This window comes from Vespa mandarinia, chromosome 2 (genome assembly GCF_050613455.1).
Source record: "Vespa mandarinia isolate Hongniang chromosome 2, ASM5061345v1, whole genome shotgun sequence".
Classification (NCBI taxonomy): Eukaryota; Metazoa; Arthropoda; class Insecta; order Hymenoptera; family Vespidae; genus Vespa; species Vespa mandarinia.
The window spans coordinates 19,479,801-19,500,383 of NC_140811.1; the positions used below are offsets into that span (position 1 = coordinate 19,479,801).

At 33.1% G+C, this 20,583-nt stretch overlaps 4 protein-coding genes across 8 annotated transcripts; 1 reads left to right on the forward strand and 3 right to left on the reverse strand.

Moving 5' to 3' along the window:
• Positions 1–446: 446 nt before the first annotated feature.
• Positions 447–5,099, reverse strand: Hr96 (Nuclear hormone receptor HR96). Of its 3 annotated transcripts, none has more exons than XM_085655225.1 (6): positions 4,846–5,099; positions 3,264–3,624; positions 1,792–3,137; positions 1,490–1,706; positions 969–1,388; positions 447–880 (listed from the first exon to the last, which is right to left on the reverse strand). In XM_085655225.1, the coding sequence occupies exons 2-6, from the start codon at positions 3,399–3,401 to the stop codon at positions 683–685; spliced, it is 2,319 nt and encodes a 772-aa protein (XP_085511351.1). In that variant the 5' UTR covers positions 3,402–3,624; positions 4,846–5,099; the 3' UTR covers positions 447–682. The 3 variants fall into 3 exon arrangements, with proteins under 3 accessions (XP_085511351.1, XP_085511350.1, XP_085511349.1); XM_085655224.1 differs by having other exon boundaries at positions 4,623–5,099; XM_085655223.1 differs by lacking the exon at positions 4,846–5,099 and having other exon boundaries at positions 3,264–4,083.
• A 576-nt stretch (positions 5,100–5,675) lies between these two features.
• Positions 5,676–12,244, reverse strand: LOC118449628 (uncharacterized). 2 transcript variants are annotated; one of them, XM_035884468.2, is made up of 9 exons: positions 11,898–12,243; positions 11,124–11,186; positions 10,670–10,728; positions 9,207–9,802; positions 8,621–8,970; positions 8,393–8,531; positions 6,324–6,497; positions 6,076–6,217; positions 5,676–5,988 (listed from the first exon to the last, which is right to left on the reverse strand). In XM_035884468.2, exons 1-9 carry the CDS (start codon positions 11,979–11,981, stop codon positions 5,841–5,843), a joined length of 1,755 nt encoding a protein of 584 aa, XP_035740361.1. In that variant the 5' UTR covers positions 11,982–12,243; the 3' UTR covers positions 5,676–5,840. The 2 variants fall into 2 exon arrangements, with proteins under 2 accessions (XP_035740361.1, XP_035740444.1); XM_035884551.2 differs by lacking the exon at positions 11,124–11,186 and having other exon boundaries at positions 11,898–12,244.
• A 358-nt stretch (positions 12,245–12,602) lies between these two features.
• Positions 12,603–16,576, forward strand: Grx3 (Glutaredoxin 3). Its single transcript, XM_035886742.2, has 3 exons — positions 12,603–12,810; positions 13,132–13,764; positions 13,846–16,576. Exons 1-3 carry the CDS (start codon positions 12,749–12,751, stop codon positions 13,850–13,852), a joined length of 702 nt encoding a protein of 233 aa, XP_035742635.1. The 5' UTR covers positions 12,603–12,748; the 3' UTR covers positions 13,853–16,576.
• Positions 14,150–20,467, reverse strand: LOC118449366 (RRP12-like protein). 2 transcript variants are annotated; one of them, XM_035883947.2, is made up of 23 exons: positions 20,153–20,467; positions 19,777–19,957; positions 19,573–19,699; positions 19,318–19,500; positions 19,076–19,235; positions 18,819–18,997; positions 18,494–18,729; positions 18,236–18,403; positions 18,055–18,172; positions 17,801–17,965; positions 17,591–17,712; positions 17,409–17,523; positions 17,098–17,334; positions 16,780–17,006; positions 16,586–16,709; positions 16,217–16,502; positions 15,965–16,122; positions 15,603–15,865; positions 15,333–15,496; positions 15,046–15,240; positions 14,837–14,944; positions 14,599–14,758; positions 14,150–14,508 (listed from the first exon to the last, which is right to left on the reverse strand). In XM_035883947.2, the coding sequence occupies exons 1-23, from the start codon at positions 20,283–20,285 to the stop codon at positions 14,412–14,414; spliced, it is 3,906 nt and encodes a 1,301-aa protein (XP_035739840.2). In that variant the 5' UTR covers positions 20,286–20,467; the 3' UTR covers positions 14,150–14,411. The 2 variants fall into 2 exon arrangements, with proteins under 2 accessions (XP_035739840.2, XP_035739771.2); XM_035883878.2 differs by having other exon boundaries at positions 14,837–14,947; positions 20,153–20,466.
• Positions 20,468–20,583: the final 116 nt, after the last annotated feature.

The following is a 20,583-nucleotide window of genomic DNA, read 5'->3' on the forward strand; positions in this document are numbered from 1 at the left end:
AGATCGGAATTTTTAAAGCATCATTAATTATCGAAAACATTGTAATTTTGTTTGTATCTATTATGTAAAAAAACATTAATCGATATATATATATATATATCTTCTTATTACTTTAAAAAAATAATTTAGATAAATAAGATATTGTCATAGAACATGTCATAAGATACATTCACTTGTGCTTAAAATTTTATTACATTTCTGATGATGTCATCCTGTTAAGTGACTAGCCAAAGTAATGCTTCCCTACATGGTTACATTTGTCTTATTTCATTCTTTGAATGTAATTGAACTTAACACTATGTAATACGTTTAAAGCAGTTGGTTGCATGTTTCTCAAAAATATGTGAACATTGTATTTTTAACAAAAGACATTGCACTCTTTTCAATATAATAATGATAATAATAATAATAATAATAATAATAATAATAATAATAATAATAATAATAATAATAATAATAATAATAATAATAATAATAATAATAATAATAATAACAATGCTATAATATAATAAAAAAGATATTTATGGTCATAACCAGTTTAATAAGAATGACACCTACTCAATTTGATCACAGTATTTTCATATAAGGCTTCATTAAGAATTGATATAGAATTATCTATTTTCTATTTCTCCGATAATAAGCTATGAGGTAAGAATCAGTAAAAGTATGCAAGATGTTAATATCAGTGCTTTAAGTCGAATATTTCTATAAGTAATGGCTCTACGCTAGATGGATTTACATTTAAATAAACGTTAACAACCTCGTCATTCAATCTATGGAGTTCAGAAATCTTTTGAATTAATTTTAAAAAAGTGGACTTAGCTTCACAACCTGGATAAACGCTTTCCAAGTATCGTCTCAGAAGATAATAATACGAATTCTGTAAATGGAAAATAAACAAAAGGAAGAACGTTATGAAATTGTTTAATTAGCTCTCTCCTGAGATTTTTTAATATGCATTTACTTACCTGCTCCAACTTAATTACATCACTGTGTACAACTTTTGGTCTATCAGGTGTGAATAGAGCAATTGCACTTAGAATTAAAATGATATTTTCATCTCTCCATCGTGGATCGAACGTTCTAACAAATTTTGCATGTTCAGCATACAAATTACCTTTTGCTTCCTTCAAAACATCAACTTTTATATTTGACATTCTTTCTTGGCTATGAGGTATTTTCCACATATCTTTATCCGGATCGTAATTAAGCGCCGATCTTAGGATCATCATTTCTGTACATCCCCCTTTCAAAAGGGCCAATTGATCTTCCTGGCACATATTCTTAAAAGCATTCATCTTTTTGGACATTTTTATAAGACGTCGTATTGCTATAGCTGTTAAATTGATAACATCCAATAACATAGGATCGGATTGGCCAAAACTTCCCTACAAAATAAATTGTAACAATTGACGATTAACAGGCAGAGATTGGTATACATTAAGGAATCCTTATAATAATTTAATTTTAATATCCAATAAGGAATTACTTTAAATTTGCATTCTTCTCCAACTAAGTTTGTTATATCATCATCTAATGGAGCTAATAGCGCTTTATTAGCTACTATTAATTCATTTAATTTTGCTCTTTCAGCATCGTTTAGCTCTCTGGTGCTTTGATTCCCACCAAGAGCGGAATATGCTGAAAATTCCAATTTAATAGCTTCACACAATATCGATTCGATCGAATTGGCAGCAATTGGTATTCTAAAAAAATAATTTATACATTATTAATAAAGTGATTTATATAAGGCCTTTCAAAAATAATTAAATCAAATAAATATTTATCCACCTTTGAACATCTTGAAGTACATCTTTAGTAACGTCAGCCGTCATTTTATTCATACTTGGATCTGCTGCATCTTTATTTTTATAATTTACAGTATTTTTATACGTTATTAGATCCGTTAAGATTGGATTTTCCACATGACATTGTTTGCTCTTGCATTGGTGTTTACTTGTAGCAACAGAAACGTCCTCTTCCATCGTGTCTTCTTCTTGTTGAGAGCTTAACTGATCCACAGGATCTGCATCATTATTATCGATACTGTTTTCTTTAAAAAATTGCGATATTTGCGGATCCGCCGCTAATCTATTGACCAGTACCGGATCCGTCATGATCTTCAAAATTAAATTTCTATCTTGAAATATTTTTGCAACTAGATGAGGATTATTGACAAATTTCATAACCAGTCCTGGATTTTGCGTAAATTTATTAACTAAATCGTTCCCTTTAGGGCACATTTCTTTTGGCCTCTGACATGCTGTAGTCTCTTCGGTAAACGTTTGTACATTAGTATGAGAAATGGGACTTAAATTCAATTGCGTAGCTTCTACATTCGAGTCAATGAATGTAGAGGGACCACTTTCAGGGCTCTGCTCGTACTTGCAATAACTTGTCGTACTGTCTTCGTACTCGTGCGTATAACGTGGCGACTGATTGCTCGAATTACCAAAATTAGAATCAAATTCTAACAAATTCTGGTCAAACTTTCGTGAACTTATGGACATACTTTTGTCATTTCCCGCAGATCGAGATGCAAGATCAAATTCATTGTACCTTGTTCTTGTACTTTGTATAGGCGAATGAGATGTAATTCTTCTAGTAGAGTCCACATCCGCGTTAGGTTCATCGTATTGGGAGATTAACTCGTACTTAACAAAGGTACATTTATTACTATAAGAGTCCTTTAGCATATCTAAAGTTTTAGATCCTGTTATATTTCCACTTTCCGGTGGGCTAGATGGACTTGGAACGCTAGCTGCAGTAACCGGACTCATATTCTCCATAGGATTTTGCCTACCCGCATCTAAGTCTGCATACTTCTTGTCGGACTCCCAAAAGTACGTATCGGATACAGTAGATGCAACTGAATTCATTGACATGGCTGTATCCTCAAAGGTACAATCTTCCACGCAATCCTTCTTAATCTTAGAAGCTTTAACGTTATCCGATTGAGGCCGCTTCTTTGCACGATTCTGTTCTATCTTCTGACGCTTTAAAACCTTGTCCTCTTCAGACATGATGTATTCCTTACGCATACCAATACTGAAACACTTATCCAAGCGGCATTTTTGACAAAAACGTCTAGTCACTGGTGTGATGCTACAATTTTCTGTAAAAGGACACCGGAAATCCTATAAGAAAAGAGAAAAAAAAGAAAATGAAAGTGACATTGTAAAGCAATGCATAAGAAAAGAAAGTAATAATAATAATATCGGTGATACGTTAAACGATCATTCGCGAATCTAAAAGTTTGTCACCTTATTTTTAAGTGCGTTTCTCCTGAAGAAGGCCTTACAACTTTCACAAGAGACCGCATTGAAATTGTATCCCAAGGCGCGATCGCCGCAAACACCGCATATCTTGTTGGCTTCTCTCGCCGGTTGTTCATCTTCCATTTCTCGTGAATGCACGATTTACCAAGCGATTAGCACCTCTTATCTAACGCACCATTATCCCTCCTTGAAATAGCATTTTTTTCACTGACTGATTCATGTCAAACATGATATATTTTATAATTGTTATTGTCGCGTAACCACGTCGACGACAGTCCTACTCGTCTACTACTTTCTTCAGGAACCCGCCAGCATCTTTGCTCCAACGCCCCGGATCTACGAGATGCTGCTTGAAAAGGTTTAAGTGATAAACCAAATAAAGTGCTCAATTGGTAGTCACTTGGGAGTTGTTAACGGGGCGGTGCGCATAAACCTGTCATACACGTATCGCCCAGTTCTCCGCCACTTCGCTCACTTCTCTTTCCCCCACCCCCGCTCATTTTTATCTAGTTTCTCTTTTTTTTTTTTTTCTTTTTTTCTTTTTTTCTTTTTTCAATCGAACGCGTCGTCGAACATGCTTTCGATATTACGCAGCCGTGGTCTACGATATCGGTTAAGGCGCATAGGTCATAAGAAAATGTAAAAGAGCCGAGAGAGGATACTACAATAAATATTTCGTAACAATTTATTTATTACTATATCGCGTTAGAGTTAATAAAGATTTCTTTATTATCAAAGTTGTGCCTTGCGAGAGTTCTTTGTTCAAACGGAAACATATCTTTTACGACGTATCTATCCCTAGTTTCTCCTACTTTTTTCAACTTTGCATACTTATTTATCTTTATGATGTATAGATATTATAGAGGTTATATTCTTTCGAGCGTGACCATTAAAGAGAAAAGAAAAAGAACTTTTAAAGCGTATCTTATAGGTTTAATTAAAAGTGGAATCGAATTGATTTATTAAAATATGATCAAAGAGTATGCTTTTATAAAAGAAATGAATGGTGACAGCGATTAAAATAGTGACAATGATATAAAATAAGAACGTGAAAACGTAGCCATATTGCTATTACAATCGACTCTATTCGCGATTAAGATTCTCGTTTCAGATTCGATATAATCGCAAACTATTATTTATTTATTCGATCGTACCGATATAATCGACCAGAGATACATGGCTTTTTGTATTTTCAAAAGATTAATAATCACATGATATTGAAGACAATTCGCCATAGAACGATAATTTCAATAGGATATTCTTATAGAGATACGTGAACATGTTTTCGAAAGGATCTTTTAAAAATCATTATAATAATATACAAGACGTAAGTAATACACTTACGGCAATACGTCGATGTGTTGCAACGATCTTATCGATAAATGAAATGATGCAAAAAGTCGATGGTGACGTTGAGCAGGGTTTTGTTTGATACAAAAATCAGACTACGTAATATTTTTGATTATAAGTACGGCACAGGTGGTTATCACATAGGAGATATCAAAATTTGTACAATCGCTTCTTTTCGTTGACTCTTAAAGGATATACTCATAAATGTATCTTTTACCTTATTGTTACGATCTATCTACACGTTACACGAATCGATTCAGTTATCAATGTATTACTCTAATACTGATATCATTATCATTCAATTCTGGGAATCTAACTAGATAAATACGAAACGAATTATTCGACGACCATTAATTTACAAAAATTAATATTACTTATATACGCCTGTATATAATAATTTCTCAACCATTATCGCGTTCGTCGATATACATAGATTAAAGTAAAAAAAAGAAAGTAGATCTAAAGAAAACTTCATTATTTCATTTTTTTAGATATCTATATATATATATATATATATATATATATATATATATATATGTATATATATATATTTATACTAGAGAATTATATTTTATACGATTGTACAAATATGCAATATCCAGATCTAAATATTCGTTACGTTTTGACTTAACCTATACGTATAGATTTGTGTCTTGTAAATCTCTGAAAATATTAAATACTATCACGATTCTATCGCATTTCTTAATAAGAATATCAATTTATAAAATACAATTGTAAATCGCATGTAAACATACATATCTTATTTGGTTTAATCGATATGTCGTATCATCAAAGGCACACATGATAATACTAAGAGGTAACACTTAACGATATGTAAAAAGATTCATAAAAAATATACATATGTGTGTGTATGTGTGTGTGTGTGTGTGTATGCACATACACATACACATACACACGTACACACACACACTAAATGCAACGTGCAATCAGTTTTACATATATAATACGTACAAACTAGGGTCTACATAATACACGTGTATCTCTTTCTATGTAATAGAGGCACTTTAGAATCATATGTATCTTAAAAAGATAAAATTTGTTAAGTATCCTTAGGTTAACGATGGCACGGCATGCGTTCCATTATTCGGCAGTGTACTTATTACAATTACATGTGATTCAGATAAATACACAATTTGTATAAATTTCTCGAGGAGAACAATTTCACACCTTATGACAAAATTTGGTTATTATTCATTTCAATGGTGTACCGGTTAATTTCGTACTTCCCGTTTGTACACCGCCCGTATAGAGGACCAATTCTTCTTTCATATAACACGTTACAATTTCTTCGACGCTAGAGAACGATGTTTCGTTTACTTTCACGGATCCCAAAGCATATCTAAGTATTATTAGAAAATATCGTGATTCGTCGATGTAAATCAAATATTTCTATTATCGAAAAGAAAAATATTTCAAAATATCGTACCTATTGTCAGATCTCTTTCTAACCGGAATATTATAAACTCTATCTCTGCACCAAAGCACCAAAGCTAACGGACTGTTTACGTTTGTTGTGGAAGGTCTCAAAAGAAAATATCCATCATCTTGTGAATTACCGTAAGTACCTTCTGTAAAGGCATTAATAGGATTAATATTAATGAACGATTTAAAGAAGTAAATAATTAACAAAATTTTTTCCTTATTGATATTAATCAATTATATTATGATACGTACGTTCTGTAATGAGTATTATGGCTTGTTCTCGCGTAACATTGTGAAACCAAGGCTTCTCAACGTAAGACAATCGATCTGGCGGTGGTGGTAATGGTCTCGTAGCTCTCTCGCTTAATAACGAAGTACTACTACCAGAATGTGGTAGCGTCGCCGATTTTTTTTCCGGTGAACGCTCTGAAACAATTCAAATTATGATCGAACGAAATGAAATCGCGCAACGATCATTTCCCATGGAATAGGAAGTCCGTCAAAAAGAAAAGAAAAAACCACACACACACACATATAAATTTTTCTTTTTGTTTATTACTAACTTGCTAAATTAAGACGTGCTTGCGTCAGAGCTGCCTGAGTCAGACACTCGGAAAGACTTGCCTGTCGACGTGCCGCAGTGTTCAAAGACACGTTTCTCTTGCTATCTGTTATTATAGTCGCCATGGTTTATCAATTGAATACGTTTTAAAATAAAATATCCAACGATAGATAGAATATTTCAATGATAGATTCATGCGTTTAACAAAAGTACGTGTACGTATTACATCGTCATTCGTTCGATCTCCATCTATATTTATTTATCGGAGCTTTCAGAAAATAACGAACGATCGACGTACACGAACGAGAAACGTTTTAGGAGGAAAAAGGAAAAAATGTAAAGAAGAAGTAGCGCGCAATTTCGATTTACGTAAAGATCCCAGATTTCAAGATTTTTCCTCCTAAAGAAGGCTATTTCGAGTGTCACTCACATCTGGTACGCGCTAATACCAGATTCGATCTATTCAATTACTTTTAGATCGAAAATTGATATGCTTGGAATATCATGAGTCACGACGATCCCTTCTGATCGTAGTTCGTAGTGACGATCGTACCAAGTTAATAATAATTTACTATTTCATGAAATTATTTTTCATTGGATTAATAAATAAATATAACGCGAAACGTGTAAATTTGTAGCTTTCCCGTTTACACTCGCTGTTATCTTCCAACACAGGGAACTTTTTAAAGAAGCAACGATTGCAAGTGTATTGCACGAAAAACTGCAGGAGACTGAGAGTGTAACGTTGCGACGGAATGCCTTTAAACGGTGGAAAAGAATCGACACTCCGTTGGTCCCTCTCGGCATGGGGTATAAAGTTTTACGAGCCATTTAGAAATAGCCATCGAAATAGATTCTTTCACACAGTCCTTATTAGTTCGTAAGAACCAATGCTCGCTTAGAGAATTTATTCTGTCATGCTTACCAAATAACGTGCTTTGCGATAATTTCATATACCTGGCGGATCTGGTGGTTGAGAATAGCAACATCTAGACAGACCTCTCTTGATCCTTACTATCATATCGGAGACCTCATCGGCCAGGCGTTCACCTAAACCTCCTAAGAGATGTTTGCTCAGCCTGAGATAAAAGCAGGAACACATTCCATCACACTATTTCGATTCTTCTTATTATCGAGGGTTAATTATTTTTATGTACACTTAATAGCCGATTATTTCGTAACTAACGATGATATATCGTTGAAAATTCGGTCAAAAGTATATCACATTTTCACGTTCGTTGTTGTACGTTCGATCTTGCGATCATCCAATTTCTTAATACAAACGTATTGCAGCAAATCGTAACACATTGTTCCCAATATTTTTGATATCGGACTCGGTTCAATCGACATCTTTGTGAAAAATCAAAAGGCAGAATCAAAAGGGATCGATCGTAGGTGCATTAAATAAACAGGACGATAGTCGGTGGTCGACTGACAGAAATCGCAAAGCGCATCAAGTTGCATGACAGAGAGTCGTAGTAGAGTCGGTTATTACCACCATTTGTCGCACACATGTTCGTGGGAAGCTAGTACATTATACTTTTTCTTCTTTCCTTTCGACTGTAGTCTGCGTTTTTTCCCTTGTCACGTAATATGATGATTCTTTTTCATTAAATCCTTAATCTTTTCTTTCTTCATTCTCGGATATCATGAGGCATTGTTAAAGTAAAGTAAAAAACGTTTCTTGCCTGAAGAAACTCACCCTCCTCTCGCTACTACTCCTCTTGGCTAACTCGTAACAAATATAAGAGATACTAACCATTTGCATTGTTTGATTTTGTTCGATGAAACGTTAAAGGCAGTGTGGTGGGCAGTTTAACGGGTAACGGCGGCGGTAGAGGATCTCCACTGCTCGATGATTTTTTAATAGGACTTAAATAATTATCGTCATCTTCAGGCTAAAAAAAAGAAAAAAAAAATATGTTGACGTAAACGAGAGTCTGGTTATAAAAATGCAAATGGAGAAAGTCGAAGCGTAAAAATTTACCGTTTCCGTAATGGATTCATAAATCTCATATGGCTCTTCCTCATCCTCGCAACTGGTCGTACTAGATGGTTGATAAACGCTCTCTACGGAACTTTGGGAACCGCTGTTCAATGACTGTTTGCTGTCGATTTTCGAGATAATCGACTTTTGATTTTGTTCTATGATTTGCTTGTCGAACTTTTCGTATTCGTCCTCGCTTTTATCCTCTCGAGTTGGTAAATTCGCAATGAGATCCAAATTTCTAATCGAAATGGACGGCTTCGACGCGTCTTTGTCGTTCTTCCCTATCCATTGAGAGCTTTGATCGGCGTTTTTCTTAGGTGCCGGTGGAGGTGGAACAGCCATTCTTTCTAAAAAGAAAAGAAAAGAAAAGAAAAGAAAAGAAAAGAAAAGAAAAGAAAAAAGAAGGCCGAACGTGAAGATACAGGACGATTTGATTCATAGTTTCTAACGAACGTTATCATTGTAGGGGGCCATTAAAAGAAGCGTACGCGTTTATATTCGGCGAAGTGAATGGAACGTATTCACGACTCCCCCCCTTTAATGGCTAAATAGATCCGATAAGAAAAGGGCAATTCAAACTAACTTTGTACATCGTTCGGAGGCCTCGTCTTCGTCTTAGATTCATCGTGTAAAAATGATTTTTGCGGTTGTTTGCAAACCGTAGAAACCTGTGGTATCCTCTTGGATATTAATATTTCCGGTTTAGATTTGAGCACCGGTTTCTTCGAATTTCTCAATTGCAATTGTTCCTTCAATTGTTCGGCCAAAGTTTTCTCTATCGTTCCATGCAACCTCGACAAATTTTTTTGCGGTAAATTCGTCAAATTATCTTGATAATTAACGTAAACTTTTCCCGCGTCTAAGGTCGATTCGAAATTCACATAAGTGGTCTCCTCGTCTTGTCTTTTCGTATTATCGTCTATTTGCGCGTTCGCGTTTACGTTTTTCATCTTCTTCGAAATAGTACGATCGTTTTCGTAATTCGAATTTATTTGATTAACATTGATGTTTCTCGTATCGGTAAAAGCAGTATTGTCTTCCGGTATTTCATCTTCGAAATCTGTATCCCAGGAACTGGTATCGCTCATGTGATCCTCGTTCTGTTCCATTTCAACATTTTTCTCTTGTACAAATTTCTCCGGGAATTTCTTGATTTTTTCAACGAACGTAAGAAGCTCCCTGCAAGTACGATACTTCATGTATAACCATAAGAAAACAATTAGAATTGGCTTTTCTAACTTTGCAACAAGTCATTTTATCGCAGGCGAGAGCGGATATTCACTCATAAACACTCTTGACTCATCGAATTGACGATGCGACATTAAAGGATAAAAGTACAACCCACACGCGATGCAATTACCACTTATGTAAATCTTGTATGCCTCGGACGATTATCGAGTTAAACGGATCAATTGCGATCCAATTCCATTGAATACGCAATTTTCAAATGTTCCTGTCTTTCCATCACGAATCGATTCGTAATATTGTAAAATCGATCGATTAACGAAGCAACAATGCGCATTAAATTATTACACGTTCATAGATGACACAAAGTACCCTTATTGTTAGCTAGTATCTCACGTTGATGTTATTTAAAGCAGGATTCCGCGATAATGTTATTGTTATTATACACACAGATGAAATATATGCGTGTATATATTATATGTATGCCTACATGCATACGTGTGTGCGTGTGCGTTTGATAAACGTAGATATGAATATTCAGCATCATTGATTGTACTGTAGTTGTAAGGACATAAAAGACAATGGCAATGAAATCAAATTGATAAACACAGGATATCATATATATATATATATATCGTTATCGATAGCTATAGTCTGTCAAGTTGGCTCCGCAAATCTAAAACTAAAGAGAAAAATGTGAAGACACGTAAACCTGTATGTGTTATTTAAAATACCGTATTGAAGGATACCGTTAATCCGCGATGTTACAATGTCGAGTTAATGGCGTTGGAGTTCATTGGAAAGAAATACGCGTATTTACATCTCTTGTAAAATTCAAATCGTGTAGCTTCGTTTTCTTACCGTATCAAATAACTGGTGAGGTCACTCTTCCATAGAGTCAACTTCCCCTCCGTCAAGTGCTGGAATAATTAGAATCAATTAAGATCGACTAAAGAGGGCGCGTGCCAGTTGAGTAGCCAAAATGCAATTATGGCCGGAAAGAGGTATAACTTAAGTTGAAAGGAAAAACGAGAAAGTAAGAAAAAAGAGAAAAGAAATCATTGAAAATAAATATCGTTCATTTATTCATCGTCGACTAAATCTTATCGACTTTCGAATACGAGAGAAGATAGAGAATTTTTAAAGATCCAAATGCGACTTATCAGAGCGCTACCGACATTTCGTTTTAATCGTTCGTGTGTGTTCAAAGTTGAACGAGAGAAAATCTAGAAAAGAAAAAAGAAAAAAGTGCATACCCAAGAGTCGGCAAAAACATCGAACGATTACAAAACCGTACACCGACTCGTATACTTACTAACAACTCGTCACCGTCGATTTGTCGTTTCGAAACTGCCGTACAGCATTCTTCCAGGCCATTCTATCAAAGTGTAAAAATATATCAAATAAACCTTGATATCGTATCATTTTCGAATGATGACTTTAGCAAATATTCTAATTAAAATGGACTATGGAATATGTTAATATATCTTTGAACCGTACTTCGTGAGCACACGTGAATATTAATTTTAACTTTGAAATAACACATTCAAATTTAATTCTATGATATTTTCAAATACCCTCTAACTTTTCATTCCAACGATTGGATTTTTGTACTCGTTTGTACTCGATTGTACTCGATATTTCGTCGAATATATAACGAAAAAAGAAAAAAAAAAAACATCCATGACATTGTAAATGTAAAAAAGAAGAAAAAAGGGAAAGAAATGAGTCAAATAAAAATGTTGACTTGTCCGTTAGAAAAAAAAAAAAACGAATTCCTACGTAAATTATCAATTCAATTCTACTTTCCTATTACTCGCTTTCTCCTTTTTAGTTGGCTCTGATCGCCTATCTAAAAAAATGTTAAGTACATATTTCTCTCTCTATCTACCTATCCTACTGGCTTGGTCTCATCTTTTTTCCTAAAAAAAAAAAAAAAAAAAAAAAAAAAAGAAAAAAACGTCGAGAGTCGGAAAATTGATTCGTTCTGGTGAAACAGGTATGCCCGAGAGGTGCACTGACCTGCATGTAAGAGTTTCTCGCGAGCAAATATCGTAGAATGGACGAGAGAGCGTCGGAGTTTACTCACCTTCCGTAGCAAAGACAAGACATCGTTTGTACTCCATGTAGATATGTTTTCGAGGGCGTCGCTTCGAGACAATTTCTTGGACATCTCACCGCGTTTGAACGCGCCTGTTGCAAAAACAGCGTCGCACGTGTTCACCGCTCAGGCGCATCTGCATCGGCTTTTTATGGGCGAGGTGTCTGACAGTCCTCGTTCCTTTTAATTTTTCCTCCTCCCGCCGCCTCGTAGCTTCCCTCTTTCTTCCTTCTTTCTCCCTCTCATTTGGCCGCACACAAGAGATATCCTTCTACGTCTTGCTTTCTCTCTTACAATAGCGTTAGACCGATCACCCACCGGTCTTACGATTGGTCACTTTGTACAGACACACCTAATACTCTGTTAAAGGTACGTTCACAAAGCTATTCTATCTTGTTTCTTTTTTTCTTTTTACGCAAAACGCCAAAAGGTAAAGGAAACCTTGGCTGGATATCTTAAATCTCATAACCGTCTTAAATATTTTCGTTTCGGCTTAAAATCCATATGAATGCAATTGATTATTAATCAAATTATAAGAAAAGATAAATCGTTAATACGTCGAAAAATATGAAAATCTATAATCGAATCGTCGTATAATGTTAAATTGATCGTAATTTACCGCGAACGTACGTTCTGCTAAATTCTTATCGATGATTGGATCCCAATGAACCAATCGCAAAGCTTGATAATTCTAAACCTCCATGAGAGCGATAACTCCGGTCGCGTAGTCGTGATGCTCGTGACCGTTCGTCGTGTGTTCGCAAGAACGAGACATTTACCGGTGAACATTTCTCTAGAATAATACGTTCTTTTCTTCATTGTTCTATACTACCATATTAATGGGTGACAGGATGACTGTCACCGTTTTAAATACCACACCAGAATACGTTGAATTCATCAAGTAAGCAAACGTTCCTTTCATTATCTTTTTCGAAAATATTCCTTTCTTTTTTCCAACCTTATTATTATCACTTTATTTGCAAAGTCTTATTTTATTGCTATACGAACAACATATTCTTCTTGTTGTTCGAACGATTATCGATTTTTCCTCAAGCTCAAAAAATTAACAGAATTTCTTTCCTCTCTATTGATCTTCTTTTTGATATTTATCGTATTTCAAACACTTTTTTTATTGCATTTTTTCCATTTCATGCTCTGCTGTATAAGAGCAAAGAGCAATAAATTTCTTTTAATACATACGAATATTATTTTTATATCCAAGGTCCAAAGATCTATCTGTTATTCACTTTTTTGCACCATGGGCAGAACAGTGCAAACAAATAAACGATGTTCTAGAAGAAATGATAACATTGACAGAGTACAAAAAGGTCAAGTTTGCTATGATAGAGGCAGAGAATTTACCTGAAGTTTCTTTGAAAGCTGGCATCGCCGCCGTACCAACAGTTTTATTATACAGAGATGAGGAAATAATAGATAGAATCGACGGAGTTAATCCTGCTTTATTAATTGAAAAAGTTAAAAAACATTTAACCAGCCAAGATTCGGCTCAGGCCAATATAATATCGCCAAAGGACACTCTAGAGGCCAGATTAAAGAAGCTTATAAATTATGCGCCTTGTATGCTCTTCATGAAGGGAAATCGTGAACATCCACGCTGTGGTTTTTCAAGAACTATGATCGCTCTTCTTGATTCTCATAGAACGGAGTATCAAACATTTGATATACTTCAAGATAACGCGGTCAGAGAAGGTTTGAAGAAGTTTAGCAATTGGCCGACTTATCCGCAGTTGTATATTAATGGCGAACTTATTGGTGGATTAGATATTGTAAAAGAAATGAGTGACTCAGGTGACCTAGACAGTATGTTACCTAAAAAAAGTGTCTCTCAAGATAGGTAAATGAATCAATGAGGATAACTAACATGTATAAATTTATCTAATTTATAATAAGAATGACATTGTATCTTTTGTTACAGAAGTTAAAATAGGACTACAGCTAATTAATTACATCTATATTTCCTTAAATTATCTAATACCACATTTTTATCTACAACTGGAAGCAATTTTTATTTAAATAGTTCAAAGTGTTTCAATTCAAAAATTTCAAAACGTACGATTTATTCGTTGATAACTAATGTATATTGTCTAGCAAATTAAACATCTCATTTTTCACCTTGTCATGTAAAATCCAAGCATTTCGAACAGATACGAAATGTACTTTATAACTTAACTTTTTTCTTTTTTTTTTTATTATAACATTGAATATAAAAATACTAAAAATTAATATTAAATATTCATTTATTTAAAAATTCAACTATAAATTACAAATTGCACTCTGTGTAATTGTACATAAATTAAATAAAATGTCATTTTCTGGCTAAGACGCATTGCTCGCTCGGTCGCAAAAGGCCAAAAGTGGAGGTAGTAAAATCGCTGGAGCTTCGATTTACTTATCTATCAGTCTTTTTAAATAACGATATGGTACGCTCGTTATTAATTCATTTTCTTTCTATTCAATTATGAAACGTAATAAATGATCTATTTATTTATTACTTCTTTTGCTTTTCATTCCAATTTGTGCTCCTTTCTTAGCTCCAGCAACGATACCTCGAAGCTTTGTTGCCATTTTTTTCTTCTTTCTGAAAATTAATACATTTATTTGTACCAGAGGATATTATTTTATAAGTGGTTTTTTTGGTTTCTCTTTCTTTTTTTATGTCATCATTTACCGCTTATTTAGAGCAGCTCTTGTCAGTGGAACGTAAGCATAAGGGTCAGGTTTGCCCTTCTTCTTGATGTCACCTCCTGCTTTATGTGCGCGATATTCCGAACCGGGTGTATGTTCAATTTTTTGCATTTTTAGTGGTCTATGAATACCTGAACCTCCAGCTATAACAAAAGCAATAGTTTCATTAGAAATTGTATTCTTTAGTAAAATTATTTTCCGATATTCTTAGTAGTACTTGCCTCGATATTTCGATACAGCAAAACTCTTTAAACTTGTTGTATCGGAACATGCACCATGTTTTCGTTTTCTGTTGCTAGATATTATTGAATTTTTGTCCTGTTCGTCATCTTCTGTAAAAAAAAAAAAAATAAAAAAAAATACAAGAAACATTATTTCCAGATATCACATATTTACTTTATTAACAACAAATTATATATCATAAAATTACCATAATCGTCATCATTCGAATCATCTTCGGATAATAATCGTTTTCTTTTTGTATTTTCCGTATCGCTATCATCTTTTTGATTATCATCCTTAATAATAATTCGTCCATCTGGAGCAGTTTTAAATCCGTAATCTTTTGGTTCTTTCAATTTTTTAATGGGTTCTTTCATGTTGGATGCATTCCCAGGTTGAGTTGCTGCAAAACAGACGAAATTGCTTCTTAGTAATGCCGTTAAAAAAAAAAAAAAAAAAAAAAAAAAAAAAAAAAAAAAAAAACGCGAAACTAACTAGTTATATTTCTGGCAGTTGTTGGATCAATCAAATCAACAATATTTTCTTCGTTCTCTTTGATCCAAGCTTCTTTTCTTGATGTTCGCTTTTTGTTGTTCTTTTTTGGTTCGTCCTCATCCATATCATCAAATTCTTCGCTGTCTGCCAAGAGATCTTCCATGCTAAAAAAAAAAAAAAAAAGAAAAAAAAAAAAAGAAAAGGATAACGACCTGTGACGTACATTTTTTTATGCAATTGTATTTTGTGATTATGAATATATAAGTCTACCTTTTTGGTCTTCTTTTTGCACTGAAATCAGTGTCTGTGTCCTTTTCACTTTGTTTCATTTTTTTCAATTCCCTACTTTTCTTTTTAATTTCTTCTACTTTATGAATATTTTTTAACCTTTTATGAAGTATTGTGTCTGATGCTGGCACCATTCCGGAAATTGTTCTTATACTATATTTCCGTATCAATTTGGTGAAGATATCTCGAACTTTTTGCCTAAAATGCCTTTTACAATCATCGTTCATATCGGACAAAGCACTCACCTAAAAAAAAAAAGAAAAAAAAGAAGAAAGAAAATCGAGTTGTTTAGAAATATTATAATATCGGTAAAGAGCCGATTAAATATACACAATTTCACTTACTATTTTCGTTAATGTTTTTGCTATTATCAGAGACGGCATTACGGTTATATATACTTTAATATATGACAATGCTGATTCTACTATTTCTCTTGTGGAGCTAACTACAAGTAAACACGCATGTCCTAATATTTCCTCCAAAGTTTCTATACCCAAGGAACCTATATAATAAAACGTGATTTATATATTATAATAACAACGTAATACAAAAGGAGATAGGCAATCATGAAAAATAATGTTCAAATTTGTAATTACCATTATAATGATATGTGAGGGAAGCAAGAGCTAGTAGAGTGTAACTACTGTATTTTTGTTCACCGCCTAAGCCTGCAATTACCATGTCTATATATTCTTTAAGATATTCAGGCTTTTCTAAAAATTTATCAGCAATGACGTTTAACAATTGATATGCCGAAATTCGACATTTCTGATTTATATCCTTTAGGGATAATATCGCTTCCGGAATGATGGCTTGTAAAAATTTCGTTCTTTCTAACTGTGGGTGACTTTTTACAAGATGTGTCAAACATCTTATACGGGCCTTAAGGGGAAAAAATTAGATAAAAAATATATTACAATGATTCAATAGGATGAAAAAAAAAAAAAAAGTAATAATATACATACTCCTTTACTCGTTTGAATTAATTTAGTTGCAGAAGCAACCATCATTTTTTGGATTTCTCGTCTATGTTCTTGTACAAAATTTTTACACACTTCTTTATCACTACCGCACAATCCTTCTATAAATCTAAAAATATTCTCTAATTTAATTTCACATTTGACATATATCCGAACATGCGAAGAATGTGTTAAATTACCTGTATGCTTTCTTCTGTTCCTTTCGTTTTGTTTTATCTTCTATGTACGGTAGACACATATCGTAAAATTTCTTTAATCTATCGATGTCAGTATATTCGATTAACAATCTTATTAAGTCATATACGCTTTCTTTGAAAAAATCATCTGCTTCGACATCGTTCAATTTACTTAATGATTTATCAAATAGCTCATTTACCAATATTTTGTCTGTTATTGTCAGATATATCTGAAAATAGTTCAAATATATAAATATTAAATTAAATTAGTGTAAAATATTGCACCTTTTACTTTCTAGTTTGAAATGTTTAAAATGTTACCTTAATCGTATCAAATGTAGCTAAACGATGTCCCTCTTCATCCGTTCCAGTTGGTTTAGTTGTGTATAAAGCAAACAAAAGTGGTAGATAATTTTTGGCAAAACGAGCAAGTTCCAATATATCTTCACTGTTATTAACTTCTGTTGCCTTTGTGATCAGTTTTCTTAAAGCTGCCATTACTGATAATCTTAAATCTTTAACTCCATTGATAATTGTTCCCAGCAATTTAGCGATATTCTAGGAATATATAAATGATAAATATAGCAAATTTTTCACAAATAGATATCTCACGAATTATCTTATACGCGTACCTTGAAATTGTCTTTCACGTCATCAGCATCATTACATAAACTTGGCAATATTGCCCATACTTGCGTTAGAAGGAATTCATAAGTTTTTCCTCCTATTGGTTCTTTAGATTTTATGCTAAAACAAATATACGTAAAAATAATATTTAAAAATGTTTATTTAAAGTATCATAGAATATACTTACTTGCATATTACTGCTAATGGTAGCAACATATCTGTGAAGAAAGAAAGTGATCCATGAGTTATGCAATCTTTCAACAATGGAAGTAGCCAACTTCTCTCTAAGTTTATAGCATCTTTTCCAATCTATAAAAAATAAATTTATTATAATTATAAATTTTATTTACAAGGTTCATTTTATAAATTCAATTTTATCAAATCTATTGTAACATACTTGTAAAGGTAAGGTCTGTAAAACAACACGAGGACCCAGTGCTTTTATAGCAGCTCCAATCGCGTATTCAACACCTGCATTACATGCAAAGTTGTATGATTCCCGTAATTCTGCTAATGTCTTCAAAATTTCTAAAAGCTGTGGACTTTTTATTTTTTTAGTTATCTGCAAAGTAAATATTTTATATAATAACGATACATTACAGTCTTTACGGTGCATTTTTTACATCATTTTTATAAGAACAAGATAATTACTTGAAAGAGCAATGCGATTAAATGAAGAATATTATCAAATGGTATATTCCTGTCAAGATACTGGTACTTTGTTGTTTTATACATCATATCTATTATTTGATCCATTATTACTTTGTATCTACAAACCAAATATATTTATTTATATCAAATTCCTATACGTTCAATAAATAAAAACACTTACCTTTTAACTTTTTCTTCATTTTCACATAGCGGGCCAATGCAATCTTGTAAAAGTATTTTTATGGTATGAGATGTACCCGATATGACTTCTTGTTTATCGGAGAGCCACAATTCAATACATTTTTCTAACATTCGAGGTACAATGGCAGCACACATATCCATAGAATTTCTACAATTATTAATATATACATTTTTAAAAATTTCACGTTGCATTACCAAAATCGATGATGTATATTCCTTGTAGTTTGTTTCTACTTACTGAATGAGATTGCAATGAGCCTCTTGCATAACGGTCAACCAAGCTAGAGTTGGTTGTGCATCATTCGCAGGAGGTTGATAATCATAAAGGGCAGTTATAATTTGAGCATTTCTTTGCGATGGTAATATTACTTCCGACGGCCTAGACACGAACAATCCATGCAAAGTTTGCAAACAGCACGATGTTATCAAAACATTTTTTAATCCCATAATACTTAAAAGTCCCTCGCAAATAGTCTGCATCAAATGAAATTGAATGTTATCATAATGCATATGCGTAAAAAAAAAAAAAAAAAAAAAAAAATAGACTGTTTTATAAAATATACCTTTACATATGACTTTGGTAAATGGTGGATAATGTCCTTAAGTAACGTGAGAGTATGAAGGATGTTGGTTATTCCACCAGGTTCGCAAGCTGCGTTCAATTGATTTACACAATGTTTAGCAACTTGTGGTGCAGCCGGATGGTAAGCAGGACAATTTTCACTTCTCATTAAATCACTTCCTATAACGCATCAAAGACACAATGTATTTTTTTTTTTAAATAAATAATTTATTGTCTTGTTCAATAATTAAGAAATACCTTTAAGTATGGCACATATTCCATGCTGAGCTACCTTCCTTATTTTAGGTTTAATATGAATAGAAAATGACAAAATGGCGTCTAAAATTTGCATTGTCGAAGAATTTGACCAAACCGCGGCTTCTTGAAACCGTAACAACAGTGAAAGACAGCTGAGGCACTAGAAGGATAATAAAATTTACAATAGTTGATAACGCAAGGCTGAAATAGTTTATATTAATATCTAATTACAATAAACTTACGTGTCTTATAATTAGAAAATTTTCTGTTTCTATATACTTTGTTAATATTTGGAGAAAGATTTGACTTGTTGGACCAAATTGTGCATTGAGAACATTTTTAGGTACAGTTCTTAATCCCATACCTAAAAGTGAAAGTGTGGCAGCAACGGACGTATCCGTATCAACTGCCTCTAGAGTACTCATCTAAAAAGAGAAAAAAGAAACAAAAAATTATTATTATAATAATAATTAAAATAAAAAATGTATTATATTTACCAATGCTGCGAAATACTCGGTCGAGGTTTCAGCCCCCCCATTTTGTTTAATAACTTCGGTTACTGCTGATAATACTGCTAACATCTCCTTATGGATTAACGACTTAGATTGAAAGTGACTTAAAAATCTATAAAATATTATTATTGTGAATATGCATTCTTAAGCACAAAAAATTATTAAAGATATTATAGTTATTATAATTACCGATTGAAAGAAATATTTGTACAATTACTATAAGTGCTTGCAAATGTACCCGCAGAATCGACTGTGCCATCTGTACTATTTTCTACCTGATCTTCATCGATATCTATATTTTCTATTTGAGGTAGAATACTTTGCATAGCATCATGTTTTTGCAAATCTTCTGTTGTTATACCCGGCGTTCCTAAGGAAAATACCGTAAAATAGTATAATACTTAATATAAAATTCTGAATCACAATTATCGTAGTACTTGAGGAAAAACAACTACATATGCATATATTGTTTATATAAGCCTATAATAAAAATCTATTAATTGTGAAAGCTTATAGACGTTATAGAAGAATAAATTAGATAAAATTATATAAAATAACAACGTACCACCAAAATCTTTAAAAAACATCCATGTAGCTCTTTCTCGGTGCTTTGTTGTTTCCGGATTTGAATTAGAGCTTTGACCTTTTGGCCAACGCTTTGCTTTGCTTTTACTATTTAATCGCGCTATCTTACCCATTATATTTAAAAATAGATCCTTTTTACTACTTCCAATAAATATTATTAACAATAAATACTATTAACAAGAAATAATATTAACAAGAAGTAGTATTAACAACAAAAATCTATCAGGTTTCTTTTTACAAGTTACCTCCGCAGTTTACATCCATATATACCCAACGTTTAATATAAAATGGCCGAAAATACAGTCGAGAGAACTTATTAGATATAGGTGGCACTAGTTTAGTTAACCTTAGAAACCATGGATCATAGAGTCACCATCTTTCACTCGTAGCGACCTCAACGATAAATAAAGA